Consider the following 24409-nt stretch of genomic DNA (forward strand, 5'->3'; position numbering starts at 1 on the left):
CAAGGAGCAAAGCTCGACTTCGAGGAGAATGACTCTACTCAAGGAGCGGGGCTCGACTCGAGGAGAATGATTTGACTCGGGGAGCAAGGCTCGACTTGAGGAGAATGACTCGACTCGAGGAGCGGGGCTCGACTCGAGGAGAATGACCCGACTCAAGGAGCGAAGCTCGACTTCGAGGAGAATGACTCGACTCAAGGAGCGAAGCTCGACTCGAGGAGAATGACTCGACTCGAGGAGCGGGGCTCGACTTGAGGAGAATGATTTGACTCTGGGAGCAAGGCTCGACTCGAGGACAGTGATTTGACTCGAGGAGCGAAGCTCGACTTGAGGATGTTGACTCGACTCGAGGAGCGGAGCTCGACTCGAGGAGAACGACTCGACTCAAGGAGCGAAGCTCGACTCGAGGAGGATGACTCGACTCGAGGAGTGGGGCTCGACTTGAGGAGTACGACTCGACTCGAAGAGCAAGGCTTGAATCGAGGAGGATGACTCGACTCGAGAAGCGAAGCTCGACTCGAGGAGGTTTAGGTGCACCTTGTGGCGGCTCGGAGCGCGTCGTTTAGCCGTCTAGGCAAGTCGCGAGGGATGGCCTAGATATGCCATGTAGGCTTCTTAAGCGCGCCATGTAGGTGTCTTAGGTGCGTCGCGAGGGACGACTTGGTTGCGCCATGTGGGCGTCTTAAGTGCGCCATGTAGGCGTCTTAGGTGCGCCATGTAGGCGCCTTAGGTGCGTCGCGAGTGACGACTTGGTTGCGCCATGTAGGCGTCTTACGTGCGCCATGCATGCGTCTTAGGTGCGCCATGTAGGCGCCTTAGGTGCGTCGCGAGTGACGACTTGGTTGCGCCATGTAGGCGTCTTACGTGTGCCATGTAGGCGTCTTACGTGCGCCATGTAGGCGTCTTAAGTGCGCCATGTAGGCGTCTTAGGTTGCGCCATGTAGGCGTCTTACGGGTTGCGCCTTTACGTGTCTTACGTGCGCCATGTAGGCGTCTTAGGTTGCGCCATGTAGGCGTCTTACGTGCGCCATGTAGGCGTCTTAAGTGCGCCATGTAGACGTCTTAGGTGAGCCATGTAGGCGTCTTAGGTTGCGTCATGTAGGCGTCTTACGGGTTGCGCCTTTACGCGTCTTACGTGCGCCATGTAGGCGTCTTAGCCCGCATCTCTGGGATGGCTTATGGCGCGCCGCGGAGGCGTCTTAGCCTGCATCTCTGGGATGGCTTGTGGCGCGCCGCGGAGGCGTCTTAGCCTACATCTCTGGGATGGCTTGTGGCGCGCCGCGGAGGCGTCTTAGCCGGCGTCTCTGGGATGGCTTATGGCGCGCCGCGGAGGCGTCTTAGCCTGCATCTCTGGGATGGCTTATGGCGCGCCGCGGAGGCGTCTTAGCCTGCATCTCTGGGATGGCTTATGGCGCGCCGCGGAGGCGTCTTTAGCCTACATCTCGGGGATGGCTTATGGCGCGCCGCGGAGGCGTCTTTAGCCCGCATCTCGGGGATGTCTTACGGCGTGCCACGGAGGCGTCTTACGTGCACGCTTGTTCCCGTTTTATGTTCGGGTGTTTTGTTTGGATGGAGCGTGCTTTCTTTTTGTGGAGCGTACTTTCTTGAGGATTTTGAGCGTACTTACCATTGCCTATGGCACTAGCCCCCCGAGTTTTGGGTTTACAAGTGTAATCTTTGATGATTGAAAATCTTTGATAAAGTGGATTTTAAAAGAAAAACATCGAACTTTATTAATATTGCAAAAATTTGAAATCCTAAAACATTGGCTCGTATGTCTTATTGAATGTTGGAAAGCAAAGAAATAAAATGGGGGGAAGCGCTGGCTACTGGCAGTACTTTCTCAAGTGTTCCGCATTCCACAGGCGATGGATCGGTGTCCGTGTATTTGATGTAACGTATCTCGTCATGTACGACTTGGCAGACTTTGTGGGGTCCCTCCTTGTTTGGGATGAAGACGTCGGCGCCTTTCACTTGAGTGTCATGCAGAGGTCTTCGTGGATTTCGCGGAGGACCTTGGTCGACTCGACGCTATCTCTGAATCGGGAGATCGTGTTAACCGTCTTTCTAGCGGTCTTTCCATTGATTCCTTGGATGTAGCATACTCTGGCTTGGGATTGGTCTCCAGCCATGATGCCGATTCCGCCCTCGGTGGGGAACTTCACCAGTAGGTGGTATGTTGAAGTAATGGCCCTTAGTCGGTTCAGCGTGGGTCGCCCAATGATTACATTGTAGGGCGACTCTTGATCGACCACTAGGAATGGGACCATGTGAACGACTTCAATGCCTCCGGGAGTTCCGAAGGTGACCGCTAGATCGATGATGCCTTCGGTCATGACTCTCTCCCCAGTGAACCCGAATAAAGGTGTTTGGGTCGGAGTTGGGTGTAGTCCCCCGAGCTTCATGCGCTCTAAGGTGGACTTGAAAACTATGTCGGCAGCGCTGCCGTTATCGATGAGAACCCTTTTCACCAGGTTATTAGCCACTTGGGCTTTGAGCACGATCGCGTCATTGTGCGGATGCACAACTCGCTTGGCCTTTTCATTGGTGAAATACATCGTCTCGTGAGGCACGGACGGAGGTTCTTTATACGTAAGGTTGACGTGCATAGCAGCGTCTTCTTGAGCCACGGCCCTTAGGAATTTTTTCCGTTGTCGGGCCGAATCTCCATCTTGTAGGCCACCTAGTATGGTGGTTACAATGTGGAGTTGTGGATTGGCATTGGCAGTAGCCGTGGTTCGGTCGGCAGAAGCGGCTGTTCCTCCTCCCTTGCCAGACTGTGGTCTGTTCGAGGTGGGGCCCGCAGCGCTAATCATGCGTAACACGAACTCTTTTAGCTCACCCCGTTGGATCAATGCCTCGATCTGCCTTTTAAGACTGTAGCATTCGGAGGTCAAGTGACCGTATTCCTGATGGAACTCACAATATTTAGATCTATCGCGAGTCGTGGGATCTTTGCTTATTGGAGCCGGGGGAGTGAACTTGTCACGTGCCAAAGCCAGGATCTGTTCTGGTGGCGTGTTCAGCGGCGTGAACGACGAGTAGCCCTTAAAGTTTTCCGCAAGTTGCGGCTTTTGGGGCATCGGAGGTCGACTATTAGATGTCTGACCCCCTCTGTTTCGTCTTTTACGGGAGTTGCCTTGCTCATTGTTAGGCTCGTCTCGACGGTGAGGGCTTTGATTATCGCCCTTGCGGCCATCGAGGTAATCTTCGACTCCCATGAAGGTCTTGGCTCGAGTCATTAACTCGGCCATAGAAGAAAGGACACGGCCGACGACGGACTTAAGGAAGTCACTTGTGTGCAAGCCTTCAATGATGGCATTGATTGCATCTTTGTCGTCAAAGCGGTCGACCTTATTCGATTCTTCAGTGAATCGGGCGAGGTATCGTCTAAGAGACTCGCCATCCTCTTGCCTGATTGACCACAGGTACATCTTGGTCTTCTTTTGGACCATAGATGTAGCGAACCGTGCTAGGAACATGTCCTTCAGGTCTTTGAACGAGTGGATGCTTCCTGGCCTTAAGTTCTTGAACCACTCGAAGCCGGGTCCGGCGAGGGTAAGACTAAAAGCTTGGCACATGGCACCGGGAGCGACACCGTGCATCGTCATCCAGGTTTCATAGTGCTGGATATGGTAAGCGGGATCCGCTTTTCCATCGTATGGAGTGAGGTTCGGGAGTTTGAAATTTCCCGTACACACCTCGGCCAATATATGAGCCGTGAAAGGTGAGGAACTCTCCTCAACAACCCCATAGGCACTTCCGCCTATTCCATGTTCTCGGAGATCTCGTACTTCATTTCGAAGATTGTGGATCATTGTGACCACATCGAGACCGGTAGTCGGAGTAACTCCCTGTTCGGGAGGAGTCAATTGTTGCCTTTCATATGACCCTTGACCCGTGCGGCGGTTCCCGTTAGTTGGGGCTGCTACGGGGACATTTGGCCGAGAGCTTAGTCGCTCTCTTAGGTCATCGCCACGCTTGATGCGTTGATCAGTGAGATGGTCCCTAAGATCAGGGCTTGTCGTACGGAGGCACAGGCTTCGTCTGCGACGGGGCGCTCTCCGCGCTCCTTGACTTTCCGCAACGTTCTCCCTTTGACCTAGTCGGTTGAGGGCTGAGCGTCGGGAATTCCCCTCTTGAGAAGCTGTCGGCGCGTCTCCTACCCGGGGTAGGGGATTTGAAGGACCGGCTTCAAACACGGCGGGGAGTCCCCCGTCCTTCGTGAGAGAAGTCTCGATACCCTCCGAATCGCCAGTACCCTCGTAGTCAGGGTCGCGGTCGCGACTTTCCTCATTGAGGTTCTCGGGATCCCCGTTGGGGATCGCCGTGTTATGCGCGGGTTGCTCCACAGCGAGTCGGCTGTGGTACCTCGCGTTCTTCGCCTTTAGTTGGCGGACATTCTCCTCCAACTCCATGATGCGGTGGTCCCTGCTATCTGGAGATGGAGATGGTGAGCGGGTCGAGCTCTCTTCATGGAGTGACTCTTCGTCACCATGCGCTCGGGAGCGCAAGAAGTATTTTTTGGTCCCAGTGACGTTTTCGGGGTTGTTAACGCCCTCAGAACGTACGGGTGGTTGGCTACTCATCGTTTCTCAAGTTCGAGAAAGTTGAGTTTGTAGAAGAAAAGAAGAAGATGAACAGAAGGGATTTTGGGCTGAATAGGTCGGGAAGTCCCCTCCTTCTAGCGCCAAAATGTTGTCGCACGAAAATGAACAACTATTTAAAACCTCGGGCGGTTCGATCCAAGGCCGGACCAAGTGATCGCACCCGGGCCAAGAGTGTGAACTCGAAAGTCTCGAGCTAGGTTTTCTCCGATCAAACCGCCTCTCGGGAGAGGTAGGGGTGAGGAGGAGGAGTGACCGTGCCTTGGTTGTCGGCTGCCTACGTACCCGTGTGTGGGATCAGGTCATAACGTAGTTCAAGCGTGTAGGACGCTGTATGAGGCGCGGAGCCTTGGCGAAGAGGCGTGCTCAACGAAGGAGACGAGGCGCGGAGGAGTCCTCGGCGACGTCTCAGAACTTCGGAGATCGCGTATGTGAGAGAGAATGTGTGTTTTCTCTCTTTTGGAGACGTGGAAAACTCTAAGTCAAGAGTTCCTTGTTGTGGCGGAGATTCCAGACATGTAGGCGATTCCTAGTTGGAAATGTCGGACGCGTAGGCGATTTCTTGTCAGAAATGGTGGACGCGTCTAGGGTGCTAGACGCGTAGGCGATTTTCAGTCGAAAACCGTTAGAGCGTTCGTGAGCTCAAGATTAATCGTTCGATCAAGAGAGGCGGCACTCGGGAGTCCCCGGAAAGCGCTTCAGAATCTCTGAGAACGAGAAATCGTGGAGAATCTGCTTCAGGCCAAGGATGGCATCCAGAGAAGCAGAGAGAAGTCTCAAGTTCCTTGAGAATGAATGGGATTGAATGGGATGGTTTTCCCCTCAATGGGAGGGGGTTTATATAGGTGTTTGGGGGCCTTAGAAGGCTTCTTTTTCGTCCATGTGGGACTAGGAACGCGCGCGGCATCAATTGGAGGCGCACGGAGCGCGCGGCGTACAAAGTGCGGCGCACAACGCGCGGCGCGCGGTGCAGGGGGCGCGGCGCGCGGGTCGTCTGGCACGGCGCGCGGGTCACTGGACGCGGCGCAGGATGCGCGGCGCATGGAGTGCGCGGCGCGGGCGCGTCTTGGCGCGGCGCGCGCCTGCCCGGCGCGGTGCGCTGCCTTCCTGGCGCGGCGCGCGCCTTGCTGCATGGCTGGCCGACGCGGCGTGCTGTGCGCGCGGCGAATGGCTCGTCCTGCTGGACTCTTGTGGGCCTTTAGGGGTCTTCGAATACCATTCTTGCCACGTGAAATATGAAGGTTTCCACTTGAGGAGAACGACTCGACTCGAGGAGCGAAGCTCGACTCGAGGAGACTGACTCAAGGCTCGACTCGAGGAGCGAAGCTCGACTCGAGGAGCGAAGCTCGACTCGAGGGGACTGACTCAAGGCTCAACTCGAGGAGCGAAGCTCGACTCGAGGAGACTGAATGAAGTCTCAACTCGAGGAGCAAGGCTCAACTGGGGGAGCCGACTCATGTCTCGACTCAAGGGGCTAAGCTCGACTCAAGGAGTCAAGAGTTTGGGCGAGGGCTTGAAGACTTGCCGCTCTTCAGGACCTCCGGCCTGACCATCGGCCCTTTGAGCGACGTGCCTTCTTGGCGTCTCGGGTTTTCTGAAAACGACCGACAACACACATTATGGGAGGTGGCGGCATCACGAGAGTGAAAAACCACCTAGCCCATGTAGACCCAACAAGGAGTGTCAAATTCTGTGAGAAAGTCCCTCCTGAAGTGAGAATAGAGATGCAAGCGTTACTTCAAGGCAATGTCGTAAAAAAGAAGAACAAAAAGTCGTTGGAGTCTACGCTTCGCACGACATTGACTAAAAATGTTGGCGTGGAAGAATCGGAAGAAGAAGCCTACGAAGCGCAATTACGAGCAGCTATGAAGAAGTCAAGACAAGAGGCGGCTAAGACGGAATGGGAGGCTCGGATGATGTCGGGGCCTAGCAGTGGTTCTACGGCAAAATCTCCACCAGCTGCTCCGTCATTATATAAGTCAGCGAGTGCGAAGCAAACAACAATTGATGAGATGGTGGATCCGAAGAAGAGAACGTGGCTCGGAAGACACATAACAAAATTCTTTGTTCACCAACATGTGCCGGCGAGTAAGGCCGCCTCGCATGAGTTCAAAAACATGATAGCGTCCGCTCAAGACCTAGGTAATCCTCAATTCGTGATAAGTAATTTTTTTTTCATATTGTCCAATCGCATGTGTTCTTGAAACGTTAACATGATGTATATTGGCATATTGCAGGTCCAGGCGTTCCTATACCAACTCCGTATGAAATTCATAACAAGTACCTCGATATGGAGGTTGCAGACGCAGAGAACTACCTTGAAGAACAAAAGAAGCGGTGGGTAAAATACGGATGCACCATACTCACTGATGGTTGGACGGGGCCGACCAGACTGAGCATCATAAACATTATGGTTTATTGTGCTGGTGCAACGGTGTTCTTAAAGTCCGTTGATGCATCAAAGCATACGAAAACAGGGGAGTACATCTACGGAATATTGAGGTCAGCGCTCAAAGTAATCGGAAAACAGAATGTCGTCCAAGTTGTGACCGACAACGGTTCGAACTACAAGAGTGCCGGGTTGAAATTACAACGCAAGTACCATGTGTACTGGACACCTTGCGCTGCACATTGTCTAGATTTGATATTTGAAGATATTGGGAAGAGAGATAGTGTTAAGCAAACTATCAAATCTGTGAGGGAATCGACTAAGTTCATCTACAACCACGGCACTGTGTTGTCCAAGTTACGGGAGACATCCCCAGGTGAAATCATCCGTCCCGGCGCAACAAGATTTGCCACGAACTACCTAGCTCTCAGAAGTCTCCGAGAGAAGAGAGCTGCGTTGAGGACGATGTTCAGTAGTCAATGGTGGGATGATTCCAAATTGAGTGCAACTCCTACAGGTACATCCATATCCGAGACTTGTTTAAATCCCAGATTCTGGCATTCGGTGGACGAAGTGTGTGCCATATTCGAGCCGATGTACACCACTCTTCGATTAGTGGACACTGAGGTGCATCCCACGATGGGATTACTATACTACGTCTTCCACGAGATGAGAAAGAAGTTAGAAGCGATGAGTGGGAAGAAATGGGTTGTCGACATCGTGAACCACAGATGGAGTACTCAAATGGAACATCCACTACACATTGCAGCTTTCTTCCTAAATCCAAAGTTGCTGTTTAACCCGGATATCCACATGGACAATACCCACATGGCTGCTGTGATAAGGGTGTTCGACTTCTTGCATCCGGATTTTGATGGGTCAACTCTTGGGAGAGAGGTATAAAACTATAAATTGTTACAAGCTATATCACATTATGAATATATGAGTCTTATTTGATTATCTAATTACAGTTAATCGCATTTCGAGACGCTCGAGGGGACTTCTCACAGAGAAGTGCTGTTTCGGCACGAGGCACCCTTTGTGCAAGTAAGCTTGTGAGATGAATTGTATGCATTAAGCCATTAACTATGTCATGGAATGGTAATAAATGACATGATATGATTTATGTCACATGATTGCAGGTGAGTGGTGGGAGCTTTACGGAAATTGGACCCCGACTTTATAGACGTTGGCTATTCGAATTTTGTCACAAACTGCATCCGCCTCCTCTTGTGAGAGGAATTGGAGTACATTTGCCCTCGTCCACACAAAACAAAGGAACCGTCTAGCGTACGGCAGACTCGAGAAGCTTGTTTTCTGCTCATACAACATGAAGTTGCAGCTCCGAGAAGCAACTCGGATTCACGACAACAACCTCAACCCCCTGGATCCTTTGGATATCATCGAACGAGCTTTCGAACGCTCGGGGAACGACAATGAGGGAGACGACGAAATGCTCCGCTGGATTGACGAAGTTCACATGGACGACGTCAACCAGAACCCGGATCCGGCAGTAGCTGAAGCGGCTCGAGATATTGGACTTGATCCGGAGCGAGTGCTGAACGAGGACGTCCAACCTCAACGCGGATCCGGAGACAGTTCGGGTTCAGATGGCGGAGGTTCAAGCCGTAGATCAAGCGGAGCAGATGGAGGTGAAGGTGACGGTAGATCAGGGGGAGGTGGTGGAGGTTCATATCGGGCTGGAGGTTCCTTTACTGCTGGAGGCACTTCATTTGGTGATGTCGGCGGTGCTCAACTCGGATACGCACCATCGCAAGAAGATTTCGATCGTCTTCATCACCCTGCCTTTTTTTATTCAGGATACGGGCGCGGAGGTCAGGGCGGAGGTATGAATGATGCCATGTCATTTACGTCTAGCAATGACGTTGATGACTTGTCCTACAACTTCGGATCGGTATCAATTGGTCCTCAAGGCACAGAGTCGTCTTATGATGACGGATCTTCCAGTTACAACTACCAGGACTCCTATGTATCAAGTTACGCTCCCGAAACGGTGCAACCAGTTTCTGGTTATCCCCTCCACTCCATGTCTGTTGGTTCATCTCAGTATGAGTACGACTATCACTTGGACAGGTACTTTAGTGCATATACTCATTATATGACTTGGTATGATTACTGTCTGACTGCTGCATACGGTCGCTTTGAGTAGTCATTTGTATCCCTCCTATGTTGAATTTGTTGAACAATAGTATTTGGTGGATTGTGTTGAACTTTATCATTTTGGTTATTAAACTTACTTTTTGTTGTGTTTGTAATTTCGTATTGTGTTTAAACATTCTACACTATTTTTAATTTTATGAATTTTATCATACGTACTTTGTATGTTTTTTTGTATATTTCTTTTCTGAATTCCCCTCGGTAAATACCGGTATTTGACGGTATTCCTCTACGGTAACGGTAAGTTCAACGGTACCGGTTTCCTTTTTTTTCTCGCTTCCCCCGGTATTCCTTTACGGTACGGGCGGTTACCAGTAAATTCGAAGGCTCGGAACGGTAATGGTAACGGTATTTAAATCCTTGGTTGCACTTAATCCTTTATTATTTGCAACCTCTAGCAAACTGACCCGAACTCAAGTCATATTCATCTAATTATTTAGTTAAATCCATAACCGAACGGATTATAATTATATGATTCGAACCGAGAATTTTCTCGTTCGTTCTCGATTAATTCAAATATATTCAAGGTTTCTCGGAAATAATTCTCGTTCTTGAGAATTTATTTCTTAAATTATCTCCCGAAAATATTTCCTCGGAAATACTTCATTAATTGAGATAACTCGATAATTCCTTCACTCCTTCCGAGATTTCTCATTACCTTAATATATTTAAATTACTCGATAAACTCATTGGACCATAATTCACTCGAGAGATGGAAAAATATAACGAGGAATTTACTTCACTAACTTCCTTCCGGATTCCTTTCACGTTGAAATTAGTTAGGTCGTTAAAATATATTTTCACTTTCACAATCTTTTTTACATTCGTGAAAATATTCTAAAACCTTATCGACCTTGATATTCTTAATTTCCCATTCTCGATTATTTTCTCGTTCCTTCGAGAAATTCCTTAATATTATTTCCTTTGAAATCTTGAAATCTCACTTGAAATGTGAATCGAGGGAGTATAGAGAAAATCTTCTCGTTTATCTGAAACGAGAGAGGAATGAAATTCTATATAAATTCAAACGAGAGAGAAAAATATAATCTCATTTATTTATTTGCGAGAGAGAGAATCATATGGAGACGGCGTTTAGAAAATTAGGTTGTGCGGGTCTCACAATTACTGTATGACCGTTGCATATGGTCGCTTTGAGTAGTCATTTATATTCCTTCTATTGAACTTACTTTTTGTTGTGTTTGTAATTTGGTATTGTGTTGAAACATTGTACACTATTTTTAATTTTATGAATTTTATCCTACGTACTTTGTATGTTTTCTGTATATTTCTTTTCTGAATTCCCTCGGTAAATACGATATTTGACGGTATTCCTCTACGGTAACGGTAAGTTCAACGGTACCGGTTTTCTTTTTTTTTCCTACTTTCTCCAGTATTCCTTTACGGTATCAGGGGTTACTAGTAAATTCTGAAACTCGGAACGGTAACGGTAACGGTATTTCGATCCTTGATTCTAACCGGTATTAATGTACAAATTATATATATATATATATATATATATATATATATATATATATATATATTCTTTTTCTTGATTTTATTTATACTAGTAATTCTAAAGGATTTGTATTTATCTTATTAAATTAAAAACTACTTTTCATTATTTTTGTAATAATTTGAAATTAGACCAAATGTAGAAAACGTTAATATGCTAGGATTTTTTTCTAGTTTCTTTTTAGCATGAGATAAAGCTGGTGAGTTTGATTGTATACGGAAAAAAAAAAAACATTATAGGTAATAAAAGGAAGGTTATTATTCTTTAGAATTGAAATATTTGTATTGTTTTGCTCAATTGAAAGACAACGTTACTGTTTTGTGAAATAGAAACAAGATATAATTTTGTTAGTTAACAGATAACTGTTTTAGAGAAAAACCAAAATATTTTTTTTTCATAAAAAATTGTTTCGATACTATACTATTTTTTCAATGAAGGAAGAGAAATTAAATATTTTACAAAAAAAAAAAAAAATTATTGACATTAATAATATTTAAACTTGTGATACCAAAATTTAAAATTCTGCCAATTATTTAAAAAAAAAAAAAAAAATTATTGTAGTTTTACAAGCTTTTAAGAACCACTGTAGACTCCAGACATTATCCAGACGATGTAATCACTTCGAAGGGTGACTCACATTTCCAACTTCTATTTTTAGTTCAATTATTTATACATCATTCAAAAGTAAACCTTCAAGTTTAGGCCTAAGAAACACCTATCAATCTTCTTCTCTGAAGAAAAAAAAAAAGGTGAAAAATGGTGTTTTCGGTGTTATCCTCTTCTTCATCTCATCTGTGCCTCCCGATGAGACCCAGGAATTTGTTGGTCCCAATCCGTTGCTCGTCTTCTTCTTCTACGGTGTCGAAGCAGTTCGATCTGAGGAAATACTGGACGAAGCTGATCTCGGAGATCGATCAGAAGCTGGACGAGGCGATTCCGGTGAAGTACCCGGAGCAGATCTACGAGGCGATGAGGTACTCAGTCCTGGCCAAGGGCGCCAAGCGAGCGCCGCCGGTGATGTGCGTCGCCGCCTGCGAGCTCCTCGGCGGTGATCGCCTCGCCGCCTTCCCCACCGCCTGTGCCCTCGAAATGGTCAGCTCTCTTCGACTCACTCTCGTTTTTGCAAATCCAGCGTTTTCTGATTTTGAGGAAATTAATTTCTATATTTGTCTTATTTTCGTTTTTCTTCCTTATTTTCCTTGCTTGATGAAATTGAGACGAATAAGTTTTAGTTCCGGCTAGAAATCTACCTTGGAATGTGAAGTAATAAGTATACAATTTTGGTTTATTTTTTCACGCACTGAAGTTTTTGCAAGGCTTAAAAATTGCTGTTTTAGAAGTTTCCTTACCTTTGTGTTTGACAGCTACAAAACTTGCAGTCAAACTAATTTGCACGAAATATCTTGCGTAGGTTTCAATCATGTAATTCTATCAGAAATAATGCTTGTCACAGCGTTTGAGTTGATACACTCCATGTAAGCCCGAAGAAAGGGCAAGATAGGCGACATGGTCATAAAACTTGCTAAGAGCAAGGCGTACGATCAAACCAAATTACCGTTTCTTAAAACAATGATTGCCAGTTGGTAATCTTGATCATGAATTGTGTGCCCATCTCTTTCGTTTTCACCTCATCTCTTTCGTTCGTGCGTGGAAGAACTCGGACGCTGAACGAATTGGTCACTTCACGGGCTTTCTCTTGCACCTTGAATAAGCCATCTTTTCTTTGCCGGCTATCAGATATCTTTATTGGTATAGTCAGCATTGAGGCAGATTATAAATTATAAACGTCCACAAATTTACGCCTCTTGTTTCCCCGAGCACCAGTGTGAAAACCAGACAGAGCAGATTGTGTGCTACGGAAACAATGGAAATATGGACTAGTACCTGGTGTTGCAAACTCTTATTGGGAAACACAAGAACCGTGCTTTTAAAGTCATTACACATTGAGTCAACAAGAAACTGAATGACTTGAAGGCTAAACTTTTCTCGGAGGATGGGAAGGAGGTTCTTATCAAGGCTGAGTGTTTGGGAAACCCAGAAAATTCAAAGCTAGTCTTGAAATCGTTCATGCTGGTTCTGTTTTAGGTGTACACAAACAAACAGTAATTCTTCTTTAACTTAATACAAATGGTGCTAAAATAAGTGTTGAGTTTGTAAAATAAACTGGGATTAACTTATTTTTCAAGTCAGATTGTTTTGTTTTCATAAAGAAGTTTCCTTGTATTTGCTGACTTATATTACTCTATTATTATTATTTAATGGCAGGTTCATGCAGCTTCTTTGATACACGACGATCTCCCGTGCATGGACGACGATCCATCGAGGCGGGGGCAGCCCTCGAACCACACGGTCTATGGCGTGGACATGGCAATCCTCGCCGGAGACGCCCTCTTCCCGCTGGGGTTCCGCCACATCGTGTCCCACACGCCGGTCGATCTCGTCCCGGAGCCGCGCCTGCTTCGTGTGGTTGCCGAGATCGCCCGTGCCGTGGGCTCCACCGGCATGGCCGCGGGCCAGTTCTTCGACAGGGCTGACGACGACGACGCCGGCCCTGGCTCCTCCGTCGAGTTCGTTCAGGCAAGGATCAACCTACTTCACTAAACCAATTATTTATACGCCAAAATTAGTAACCGCCCCCTAAATTGATTTATTGACCTTTTAGTGCCATTAGTATCTAAATTATTATGCTTGTGACATTTTGTTCAGAAAACTATTATTATGAGCAAAATAGCCCTCAAAACTATTGATCCTGTAACATTTTAGTCATTTTGAACACTTTTTTGGTACAAAATCAATAGTTTGAGAACTATTTAAGGACCAAAATAACACTTAACTTACCCATTCCCCAATTTATATTTCTAGTTTTTATGTTCATTGATAATCGCGAATTACACCCAAAAAGTATAATTTCCAAACATGTGACTCCTAGTGAGTTTGATTTATGAGTCCGGACCTTCGTACGTGCAGGAGAAGAAGTACGGAGAGATGGGCGAGTGCTCGGCTGTGTGCGGCGGCCTCCTCGCCGGAGCGGACCCCGACGAGGTCCGATCCCTGAGAGGCTACGGGCGGGCGGTCGGGGTGCTCTACCAGGTCGTCGACGATATCCTCGAGGAACGATCGAGGAAGACGGGCCTTCAAGGCGAGGCCGACCGGAGAAAGAAGGGAAAGAGCTACGTGGCTGTTTACGGGGTTGAGAAGGCTGCGGAGGTCGCTGAAGTCCTCCGAGCAAAAGCCAAGGCGGAGTTGGAGATGTTCGAGAAGAAGTACGGGAAATCCGCGGTCGCGCCACTTCACAGCTTTGTGGATTACGCAGCCGATAGAGGTTTTAGCATCGGAGATTCGACCTCATGAATTGGACGGCTTTTTTGAGGTTAGTGAACGGTTGTTATAATCAGTCTGGTTTGTGAAGTTATTGTAATCAGTCCTAGTTTTTTTTTCTGTACAAGTGTTGTTCGAAGGGTCCCAAAGTCGATCAGATTGATTCAAAAAGTCACAGAAGTGTGTAGCAATAAAGATAGAAAGGAAAAAGAAAACTACTTTGAATATGAATATCCATATGAAAGGTTGAGCAAGTAAAGTTTAGCTTGTTTGGGTGATCATTATCATGACATTGCTTGAAGTAAGATTAATATACTTCGATAATGTTTAGTTTGAGCTCATGATTGGCACCGATGCACCGAACTAGTTCGATTATCCGAGTGCTTTATGATTTTTCTGTGGTAATATCAAAGTTTTAGTTTAATCGATGATATAGTCCGGGATTGTGATCTCATGACGGGAGCCGCTTTGTGCGTGCGTGTATGTGAGTGGACGTGCGTACACATTATTTAAGAGCGTGTTTTCTTTCATAAAACCTAATTTTCCTCTCTTGAGGGAAACTAAATTAATTGGTTGAAAGATAATTTTCATTAATAAAAGAGACTTATTTATATGTAGGCTAACCTTACAAGACTGTAATAGAACAAGTAACTTCCTAAATAAAATAAGTAAATTCATAAATTAAATAAATAACTACTAATACTGGCTGATTTGTTTACCGATTCTTTCGATGGAAATGTTTTCCATCGAAGGAATCTATAACAATCGATAAAGGTGAAGATTTCACTTAAAGAGAATTTTTTTCGAAACCGATAAAGGTGAAGATTTCACTTAAAGAGAATTTTTTTCGAAACCGTTTTGTGCAAAATAATTCAATAGTGTCTTGAAGTTAAGTAAAAATAAAACTTAATTGAGGATATGCTCATAAAGTAGGATGTGACAGACTTTTTATTTATTTATTGTAAACACGAAACCACTTCCACATCCACCAGCGAACCATCGTAGACTCGCCGGAGGATACAAGTGCAAACAGACTAAATCCGGAGGAAAACGTGGAAGCAGTATCGTTGAAACTCGAAACTATCCACACCACAACTCATAAATCATTCACCTCTATATATAAACTACGATGGGCACTAGGCCCAACACTTATGTAAAACGTTGGGGAAATTAAAGACGGGATATACCCTGTGCTTTAGTGAAATGTCGAGTTTAACACTTGGTTTTCAAAAATATCGAGTTCATACCTTTTGTTTAATTAAAATGATGAAATTATACCATCTGTTTAACTAAAATGACGTAATTATACCTTGAAATGGATAACAGTATCACAAATCTCCTTTTCATTGATATTAACTATTATATAAGAAAAACCGAATCAAATCGAAACCAGTACCCTAATTTTCAAATTCCCAATTTTGAAATAAAATTAGTCTTAAATTGAAATTAAATAATAAAGTTCATATCTCTCAATAGATTATTTCATTCCGTGTTCGAATTACAACTCTAAATCCTTGATTATATGTTCGAATCTGTGATTTTGATAACTATCAACTGTCGATTTTTACCCATTTGCATCTTTTTGTGTTTTTCACAACTAAGAGACTGTTTATCTTTTAGTTTTTAAATAAATTACATATATGACGTGAATGAATAAAGATAATTGGTGTTTATACATAAATATTATAGTTAACGTCAATGAAAATTTAATAGAAAGAAGATTTGTGGTGATGTTGTCTATTTCAGGGTATAATTACGTCATTTTAGTTAATCAGATGGTATAATTTCATCATTTTAGTTAAACAGAGGGTATGAACTCGACATTTTTGAAAACTAAATGTTAAACTCGACATTTCACTAAAACACAGGGCATATTTGTGTCATTTTCCCTTAAAGAAAACTATTTTAAGTGTAATATTTTAAAAACGACCCTATTTTAAATCCTTTCAAAATAGATTTTTTTTTTTAAATGATAAAATAATCAATTTCCTTTTAAATTAAATTGTAATAATTAATAATAGTTAATTAGAGCCCAAAATACTGCACAAATCGTTTAAAAAAAGTGTTAACATGAAGAAAAATATATGTTTACAATTTAAAAACAACTATTTTCCTAGTATAAATTCTAATCATGTTATTTTCGCGATAAATTGCAAAAAAGAGTTAACATAAGCAATTTCCACAAAAACTTTGGACATAAAAAGTGTGACCTAGTATTTGTTTTGTACGCATAAAATGAAATTTCTTTGAAATGACTAATTAGCTCGAGTACTAAGAGTATCTCCAATGAAGAACTTTATAACTCTAAATATAGAGTTGGAATTTCTTAATGGGAGAAACTCTAAAACTCCAAAATTTCATATTTGGTGTAGTTTTTACACCAAATGAATAATGTTGCACTAAATTTGGTGTAATACTGTTCATTTGTTGTAAAAATTACACCTAATATTTAAGTATTATTTTAATCTAATTAATTCATAATTCTTAATTAAAAATACATATTTTAATTCATCCAAGTTTAATTAATATGATTTAACTGTTTGGAACTTTGTTTATAATCCAAATTAATTTCTTCAATATTATTTAAATTGAGCCAATAATAAAAATAATTATAGACATCAAACCAAATTAAAATGATAATTAATAATATCAAACTTCAAATTTGTGTATTTGCGTAATGAATATATGAATAGAAATTAATTCAATTAGTAATATGTAATTTTCATATTTATGTGTTTTCAATGGTGTATTTATTAATTTTCACTTTTATTAAATATATTTTTATTTTTAAATAACTTATCATTGATTTATACTATATGTTACACATAATTAATAAAAAAATTACAATTATATTTTTATATATAATTAAACATTACAAATAACTAATAAAATTAGGATATTTAATTTAAAAGCATCTTAGATTAAAAATTTAGTGTATACATTGGAATGCTCTAATACGATCCTAGAGTTGCGGTATCGACACGTAGGATATTGTCTAATTGTTTGACGGCAGTAGATAGATAGAATCATAGAAGTAGAAGAGAGAGGCTCCTTTTGGGGATCTTTTTCTGTGTTTTTCAAGTTCCAACTCGACACCAAAAATGGCGACGGAGAGTCTGGATCTGCTGCCTTCGGCTATAGTTGCAACCATCATGGAGAAGCTCGACGTGGCGTCGATCTGCTCGTGCGCCGCCACCTGCACCGCCTTCAGAGCCGTCGCTTCCCACATCCTCTCCTTCATTCCCTCTTTTCATCTCACCGTCCGTACAATACCCAGCGTTCGCATCGGATTCCTGTAATTTTGATGGAGTTTGTTGTTGCTTATGCTTCGCTGTTTGGTTGCTGGTGTAGGAAATCGCGCCATCGATGGATGTCCTGAGGCCTCTGATGCCTCCGACGAATCGGTGCATGACGAGCCTGAAGGTCGACTGTGGCCGCCTCAACGACTCGGCGATTCCCACGCTGTTGCGGGGCTCTCTTCGCGAGCTTTCTCTGCTCAATTGCTCCGATTTCACCGGAAAATTGCTCTCTCAGATCGGACACCTTTGCAAGGATTTGAGGTTAGGTCACATTTTTCAGAACACTGGATTTGATCCGGTTTGTACAGTTACTTCTATGTTAATGAAGTTGAATCGCGATGATTTCATTCTGGAATTATGAGGTCGAAAATTAGGGTGCAGCTTTTCTCTATTTCAATTCGAAATGGCTTAATATTAGAATGTATGTTTTGAGAACTTGCGTTAAATTCTGGATCGGTTCTTTATTAAAAATGAAATGAACCAAGACTCTGAAACAGACATGACAACATAAGTCGTATATTAGTATACCTTTTTTTTAAGAGAAGAAAAGGGAAAGCTTTGGCTTAATCCAAAGCAACCTAAATTCTTTATGTGATTGGCTTGTGTATTTAAGTAACAATGATTGCTAAAACTCATATCAATCCAGGTCTCTTTGTTTGGGTTCCGTGGCAGTTAATCGGGGGCGGTCTATTCACATTTCTGATTTGGAAGAATTGCTCGGTTGTTGTGGTCAATTAGAGGTAAGAGAATCGGGTTTTAGATGTGAAGACTCTGGTGTCTTGTTGGATATATGGTTTGATAAGACTGTTAATGCCTCACTAATTAACTTGAATCTCTTCCATAAATGATATTCCCTTTTGAATTCTTCTTTAATCTCTGCTATCGATAGCTTATGTATGATAAATTTGCTGTTTTCGACAGGCACTTGCTCTGATGTTTGATGTCTCGTCCTTCCTTCGTCCGGATTCTGCTCGGATATGGTCAGTGGCTTCAGAAAATCTCGTGTCTCTGGAGATAGGCGACATTTCATCAATAACGGTGACTGAGATGCTAAGACCAAACATGGGTTTCAGTCCATCTCCGAGTCATGTTCGACCGTCGATTTTTCCCAGCATCCAAAAGCTCTGCATCTGCGTTGACTACATAACCGACACCATGGTCACCATGATCGCCAAAGGTCTGATGTCGTTAACCCACTTGGATCTCCGAGACGCGCCCTTGACTGAACCGAGCCCCGTGCTCGACCTGACCAACACTGGGCTTCAACAGATTAACCAGTACGGCCGATTGAAACATCTCTCGCTCATCCGTAGCCAAGAATACATGCTCACCTATTTCAGACGGGTCAACGATCTCGGGCTCCTCTTAATGGCCGACAACTGTGCCGAGATGGAAAGCATATGCTTTGGCGGGTTTTGCCGCGTCACAGACACGGGTTTCAAGACCATATTCCACTCTTGCCATAAGCTACACAAGCTCAAGGTGACCCACGGGACCCAATTGACCGACTTGATTTTCCACGACATCTCCGCGACCCCGCTCTCGCTGGTCCACGTCAGCTTACGGTGGTGTAGCCTCTTGACCAACAACGCGGTTGCCAGCCTGGCGTCGAACAAGGAACTGAAGGTCCTCGATCTTCGGTGCTGCAGAAACCTCGGGGACGAAGCTCTCCGAGCCATTGGCACTCTCCCGAACTTGAAGGCGTTGCTTTTAGATAACTCCAACATAAGCGACGAAGGGTTATCGTTCTTGAGACCAAGGGTTGTGGGATCGCTCGTGTCCCTATCTCTAAGAGGGTGTAAAGAGCTCACGGATGACTTAGTCTCAGCGCTCTTCGAGGGTTGTTCAGTGACGGAGCTGAAGGAGTTGGACCTCTCGAACCTCCCGAGCCTCTCGGACGAGGCAGCCATGTCCCTGGCGAGGCTGCGGGTCCCGCTCCTTGAGCTGAGGCTCCGGAAATGCCCGCACGTTGGGGACGCGTCGGTGATGGCTCTGGCGTCGATGCAGGTCGACGAGGACAGGTGGCACGGGAACGGGCTGAGGGTTCTGGACCTGTACAACTGCGGGGGAGTCACAGGGCTGTCGTACAAGTGGCTGAAGAGGCCGTACTTTCCGAGGCTGAGGTGCCTGGGAGTGACGGGGAGCTCGAACAGGAACATTGTGGACGCGCTGGCGAGGAACAGGCCGTTCCTGAACGTGCGGTGCCACGGAGAGGAGATCGGGGCCGAGAGGTGGGACGACGGTCCCGTTCGCGAGTACGCCGAGGAGTACGACGAGCTCGAGAGGTGGCTCTTGGAGGGCGAGATAGAAACTGACTTTGACCATGTTGATGGCGATGATGAAGAGATAGTTGATGTTGATCATGACACTGATGAAGAGATGGAGTGAGTTTAAGATGATGCTAAGATTATTGGTGGCTTTTATTATGATCAGTTGAGCATCGGAGTTTGTTGTTATTGTGAAGTTGTGGCTGATTTGCTTCAGGAACCTATATTATAGGAAGGTCAGATCAGAGGACTTTTTTTAAATCTAATTACGTTGTCGATCATGTTGCTTGCAAATTTTACATTTGATTATACCAGATCGTTTTCTCGCTTTATAGCTGGCCCTGCTTTAATTAATTTAGCTTGAAGATTTTCTTTTTGAATTCTTTATTCTTTATATGCCTCTGGATTATAATGAATGCCCACGTGAAAGTTAATCCTTTGCAAAAATGACCAGAATTAAGAAGTTGGTCAAAAAGGTTCCATTTCTCTCTAAAATGTTATTGCACGATAAAACTAGAACTTGTGAAATGAGTCTTTATTTATGACTTCATTTCCATTGTGACTCCCCGAAATTATGAAGTGAATGTTAAAAGGAAATAATCGTAGCTGAATCGATAGCTATGGCACTTTCGTTTTCTGAAATAGAAGGTACGAGTTACGAGTCTTACGACACTGATTTTATTCTAGGATTATTCTATTCTATGATGTACCAAGATTTTGGACCAAAATCTACTAAACCCAAATAAATCCTAAATTATGACTACTTATTTTTACTAAATACAAAAATACCTTTACTTTTAATAACATTTGATTTTCTTTCTTATTTAATTATTTGACTTTCTTTTTTTATTTTTGTATTAATGGGACGGGTTATTCACGTCACTCTCTCTTACCTCTCTTTTCCTGCGCATTTCATGTCTCTGTGTCTTCTCTCACGTCTCTCTCTTTGCTTCAACTCAAGGAAATAAGGTTTGGGTTCAATTTTCTTCCACTATCTCTTTTCGTTTTTCAGTTCGTCATCTTTGTTTGGGTTCATCTTTTTTTAAGTCGTTGAATTTCTGTGGTTTTTGAAGTTAAGAAACAAAGAAAAAACGATTCTCGCGATTCTGGAAAATTTTGAAAGTTTATGAAAATTTCTGGGTTTTCGTTGAAGATTTATTGACATTGATGTAAATAAATATGCATTTTTATTGACATCAACGTCAATAAATCTTCAACGAAAACCCAAAAATTTTCAGAAACTTTTCAAAATTATCCAGAATCCCGAGAATCGTTTTTTCTTTGTTTTTTAACTTTAAAAATCACAGAAATTCTACGCGGAATCCATGGCGGGCTGTTTCGGCGGACACTTCGAGGTCGCCGCTGCCGGGATTGCTATGGGCTGCTCTCCGGCGGCCATGATCGTCGTTCCCAGGAGCTTCAACATCGGAGATTCCCAGGGCTGCTCTCCGGGTTTTTGTAATGATGTTTGTTTTCATAATATAAACCAAATAATTGTTTTTGTTTTATTAATTAACTAATAAAAATAAACTAAATATGAAGGATAAATATGTAATTACTCATTTCATTAAGTCATAGTTTATGATTTATTTGGGTTTAGTAGATTTTGGTCCAAAATCATGGTACAAGTCATAGAATATGAATAATCCATTTATTCTACGAAATATATTTTTGAGGATTTTCCAAGTGATATTTTATATTTACATTATCGTCTCTCAAAATGAGCTGTTAAAGATGAATATGAGCAACTTTACCTCTAAATTTGACTAGAAAAATTTAATACACTAACATTTTAAATTTTTTCAAAAGATTACCCTCTCTTTTTAATTGTGAATATACATTATATACCCCACTTTTGAAATTCATGCAAATTTAAATTTATTATAATTTTCTGTAGGGTAATTAATACTATTTCAAGGGTAATTAAAATTAATGATTACCATCCTATTTTCATAAAAAGAGCACAACAATTATTTTATTTTATTTTTCTATAGAAAAAATTCACTGAGGTCATTTGAAACGTTAGCCAACATAGCTAACATGGCACATTGGCACTTTGTATTGAAATAGATATTATCAATTTCAATAACTAACAAATATTTGACAAGATTTTTTTAACAAATATATCATGCCGATTACAACTGCGTCGGTAATTTATTTCTATTAATATCATGTTTAAAATCTGTGAGGAATCTGCATGCATGTTTAGTATTCGTTTATCTACCAAAGTTAATCTGTTTTTTCCGTATATAATATTCATTATTTACCAAAAATTTTGGCCCTTTCTCTTAGGCTGTTATTACTTATATGAAAATCGATCATAAAAAAATAAAATAAAAAAACGAAATGGGGATGGACCATCGAATTTGGAAGATCATCCAAATCCCAAGCGGCACATATTTAATGCGACTGAAAGTTAAGGTTTTATTACCAGTTCGATATCAGCCCACTAACTCTGTTTCTTTAGGGCTCACCTTGAAAACGATATCGTGCGTGCGTGGACATTTTCCTCCAATGGTATATCCATAGTTTATTAATTATATATATATATATATATATATATATATATATATATATATATATATATTGTCCGTTATGCCCGTTGAAAGAGACGTTGTCCTGGATTTCTTTCATGAAAAGCATCGTGGTGTGGACCGGACAGAATATTCGTTGCTAATCATAGTGGTTTTCAGGAAAATTAAATATATTAGTTGGACAATAGTTTTGTAGACTTTACGATTGATGTTTATTTCACTAATCATTGAGCTTTAGATGATTAAAAAAAGGATGGATAGTTACACGACTTTTTTATTTGTATACAGTAACTAAATGGACTAAAGTAATTGCTAACTATCTAGTATAAAATTTTGGTTCCATTATAAAAATAATCAACTTAAACGTTTGATATTGTTAAATAATCAATGTTTGTTAAATCTTAGGTAAATAGTCGTTTTCATATATTTACAGACGTAAATCTTAGATAAATAACTACCTCCGCATATTAGGTCACGTCATTATTTACGACTATTTATTTAAGATTTATCAAATGTTTGGTATTTAGCAATGTCAAATATTTAAATTGGCTATTTTTTTAATTTGCTGTAAAATTTTTGGATTTTTCCTCAATATACATAAGAATTTCAAGAAAGAATTTCAATTATAGGAATGAAAAAAAAAGACTTGTAATACTAATAATAAAAAACAAATAATTTATTAGAAAACTTCTTGTCCTACCAACTAGTACAATTTGCTAGCAAAAAATTAATATAGTACAATAAGTTCATTTTCAAGTCGCAGTGAAAAAGTCTTTTTTTTATATATTATATGGAACGCATTAAAAATGTCTCAAAATAAGTCACAAAAATAATGACTGGAAAAATATTCACATATTTGGATCTCTTAAAACGTTTTCTGTAATGTCCATGTGTGAGTTTTTCGAAGTCATCTTTCGACTAAAACATTTCTTTATGCAACTTGTTTGTTTACATGGATAAACTATTATTATTTTCGCATAAAAAACTTGCAACTTTATTTAATTTTTTTATAAAAAAAATAATTTTTAAAATAAAAAGCCCTTGTGAACATTATAGAATGAAAGAAATCCAAAACCAACAATAAATTTATATATTCTTTTAAAGAACAATAAATTTCAATATAAATAACAATAAGATATTGATCCAAACCAAACCTACTTCTATGACAAACTTCATCTTCATTATTAATGAATTTAGTGTGTTATATATCATAATCATAATCCACCCTTACCCCCATACTTCACAACAACAAGCTTTCTTCTTTAGTTTCTTCTCTAATATAACAAATTTTTAAAATTAGGTGATCTAATTCTAAACTAATTTTCAAAGTTCTAAAAATACTAATTTTACACTCATACTCGGATAAAACACTGAAAAAGTAACAGGCGCGGCGCGCCACGCCTCTCTCGCGCGTCGTCTTCTCAAGCTCTCGGTGTAAACTTTAAGCACCAGGGAGCGGCGCGCCATACAATAGGAGTGGCGCGCCAACCTTGAAACGTTGACTTCTTTGTTGACCGTTGTTGACTTTTGTTGACTTGACTTCAAATGGCGCCATAACTTCCTCGATTTAGCTCCGATTCACCCCGTTTTCGCACCACAACCTTCTCTCACTCTCTTTAACCTGAAAACATAATAAAAACTACAAAATAGTCATCAAAAACACTAAGAACAAGTTCTGATTCTTATCTAAGAGCCATAGATAAGTGTGAATGAATCTCACTTATTATTCAACAGCCGAGACAATCCATAACTCAACTTATAGTTGGATGTGAACTGTATGAATTTTCTCGAAAAGGGAGTTTTGTATGTTTCCCATCTGAGTAATCTCATTCATCTATGCCCCATGGAGCTCAGCTTCGGTAAGGTAGTTAGTCATTTTCATGACGTGGTCTCTTACCGGAGTTCCCGTAATCATCCTAGTACTAGTGCACTTACGGGTGAGTTCAATACGGGTTTGCTCGCTCTGCATCCCAAACATTTGTTGCAATGCGTCAAGGATCTCCACAGCCGTCTCTTTCCCTTCCATCTTCGTTCGCAACGCATCAGATATGCTTGCGAGCATGTAGGCCACAGCTTTGTTATTGGTCGTGATCCACTTGTCATAATCCTCTTTTAGGTTTCTAGAGGCAGTGGGACCAGGAAGCGGAGGTCTGTCTTCAGTGAGGATAAAGTGGATGCTTTCACTCACCGGCACAATGTTCAGGTTCGACTTCCACTTATGGAAATTTTCACCAGTAAGTATGTCTTTCAATAATAAGGCCATAATAGGGTTTGACATGATTACTGAATATATAAAAGAACTTATAT

General features: G+C 42.3%; 3 protein-coding genes across 3 annotated transcripts; all 3 read left to right on the forward strand.

Annotated features, from left to right (window-relative positions):
* The first annotated feature begins 6223 nt into the window (after positions 1-6223).
* Positions 6224-8179, forward strand: LOC149389521 (uncharacterized). Its single transcript, XM_089622648.1, has 4 exons — positions 6224-6746; positions 6842-7890; positions 7965-8040; positions 8136-8179. The coding sequence occupies exons 1-4, from the start codon at positions 6224-6226 to the stop codon at positions 8177-8179; spliced, it is 1692 nt and encodes a 563-aa protein (XP_089478774.1).
* A 3102-nt stretch (positions 8180-11281) lies between these two features.
* On the forward strand, positions 11282-14338 carry GGR (geranylgeranyl reductase). The gene is made up of 3 exons (XM_089623950.1): positions 11282-11776; positions 12950-13261; positions 13652-14338. Exons 1-3 carry the CDS (start codon positions 11441-11443, stop codon positions 14033-14035), a joined length of 1032 nt encoding a protein of 343 aa, XP_089480076.1. The 5' UTR covers positions 11282-11440; the 3' UTR covers positions 14036-14338.
* Positions 14339-16973: 2635 nt separating this feature from the next.
* Positions 16974-19948, forward strand: LOC149389523 (F-box/RNI-like superfamily protein). The gene is made up of 4 exons (XM_089624040.1): positions 16974-17262; positions 17354-17562; positions 17948-18041; positions 18223-19948. The coding sequence occupies exons 1-4, from the start codon at positions 17104-17106 to the stop codon at positions 19687-19689; spliced, it is 1929 nt and encodes a 642-aa protein (XP_089480166.1). The 5' UTR covers positions 16974-17103; the 3' UTR covers positions 19690-19948.
* The last annotated feature ends 4461 nt before the right edge of the window (positions 19949-24409 follow it).

Source organism: Urtica dioica, chromosome 8, assembly GCF_054948205.1.
Source record: "Urtica dioica subsp. dioica isolate 48M chromosome 8, U.dioica_male_clone48M_v1_H2, whole genome shotgun sequence".
NCBI classification, from domain to species: domain Eukaryota; kingdom Viridiplantae; phylum Streptophyta; class Magnoliopsida; order Rosales; family Urticaceae; genus Urtica; species Urtica dioica.

Bases quoted from the DNA above. Each gene is read 5' to 3' on its own strand.
- LOC149389523 (XM_089624040.1), top strand. From the start codon at position 17,104: ATGGCGACGGAGAGTCTGGATCTGCTGCCTTCGGCTATAGTTGCAACC. The intron at 17,263-17,353 runs GTCCGTACAATA...TTGCTGGTGTAG, and splicing joins TTCCCTCTTTTCATCTCACC to GAAATCGCGCCATCGATGGA. The intron at 18,042-18,222 runs GTAAGAGAATCG...TGTTTTCGACAG, and splicing joins GTTGTTGTGGTCAATTAGAG to GCACTTGCTCTGATGTTTGA.
- GGR (XM_089623950.1), top strand. From the start codon at position 11,441: ATGGTGTTTTCGGTGTTATCCTCTTCTTCATCTCATCTGTGCCTCCCG. The intron at 11,777-12,949 runs GTCAGCTCTCTT...ATTTAATGGCAG, and splicing joins CCGCCTGTGCCCTCGAAATG to GTTCATGCAGCTTCTTTGAT. The intron at 13,262-13,651 runs GCAAGGATCAAC...TCGTACGTGCAG, and splicing joins CCTCCGTCGAGTTCGTTCAG to GAGAAGAAGTACGGAGAGAT.
- LOC149389521 (XM_089622648.1), top strand. From the start codon at position 6,224: ATGGGAGGTGGCGGCATCACGAGAGTGAAAAACCACCTAGCCCATGTA. The intron at 7,891-7,964 runs GTATAAAACTAT...ATCTAATTACAG, and splicing joins GGTCAACTCTTGGGAGAGAG to TTAATCGCATTTCGAGACGC. The intron at 8,041-8,135 runs GTAAGCTTGTGA...ACATGATTGCAG, and splicing joins ACGAGGCACCCTTTGTGCAA to GTGAGTGGTGGGAGCTTTAC.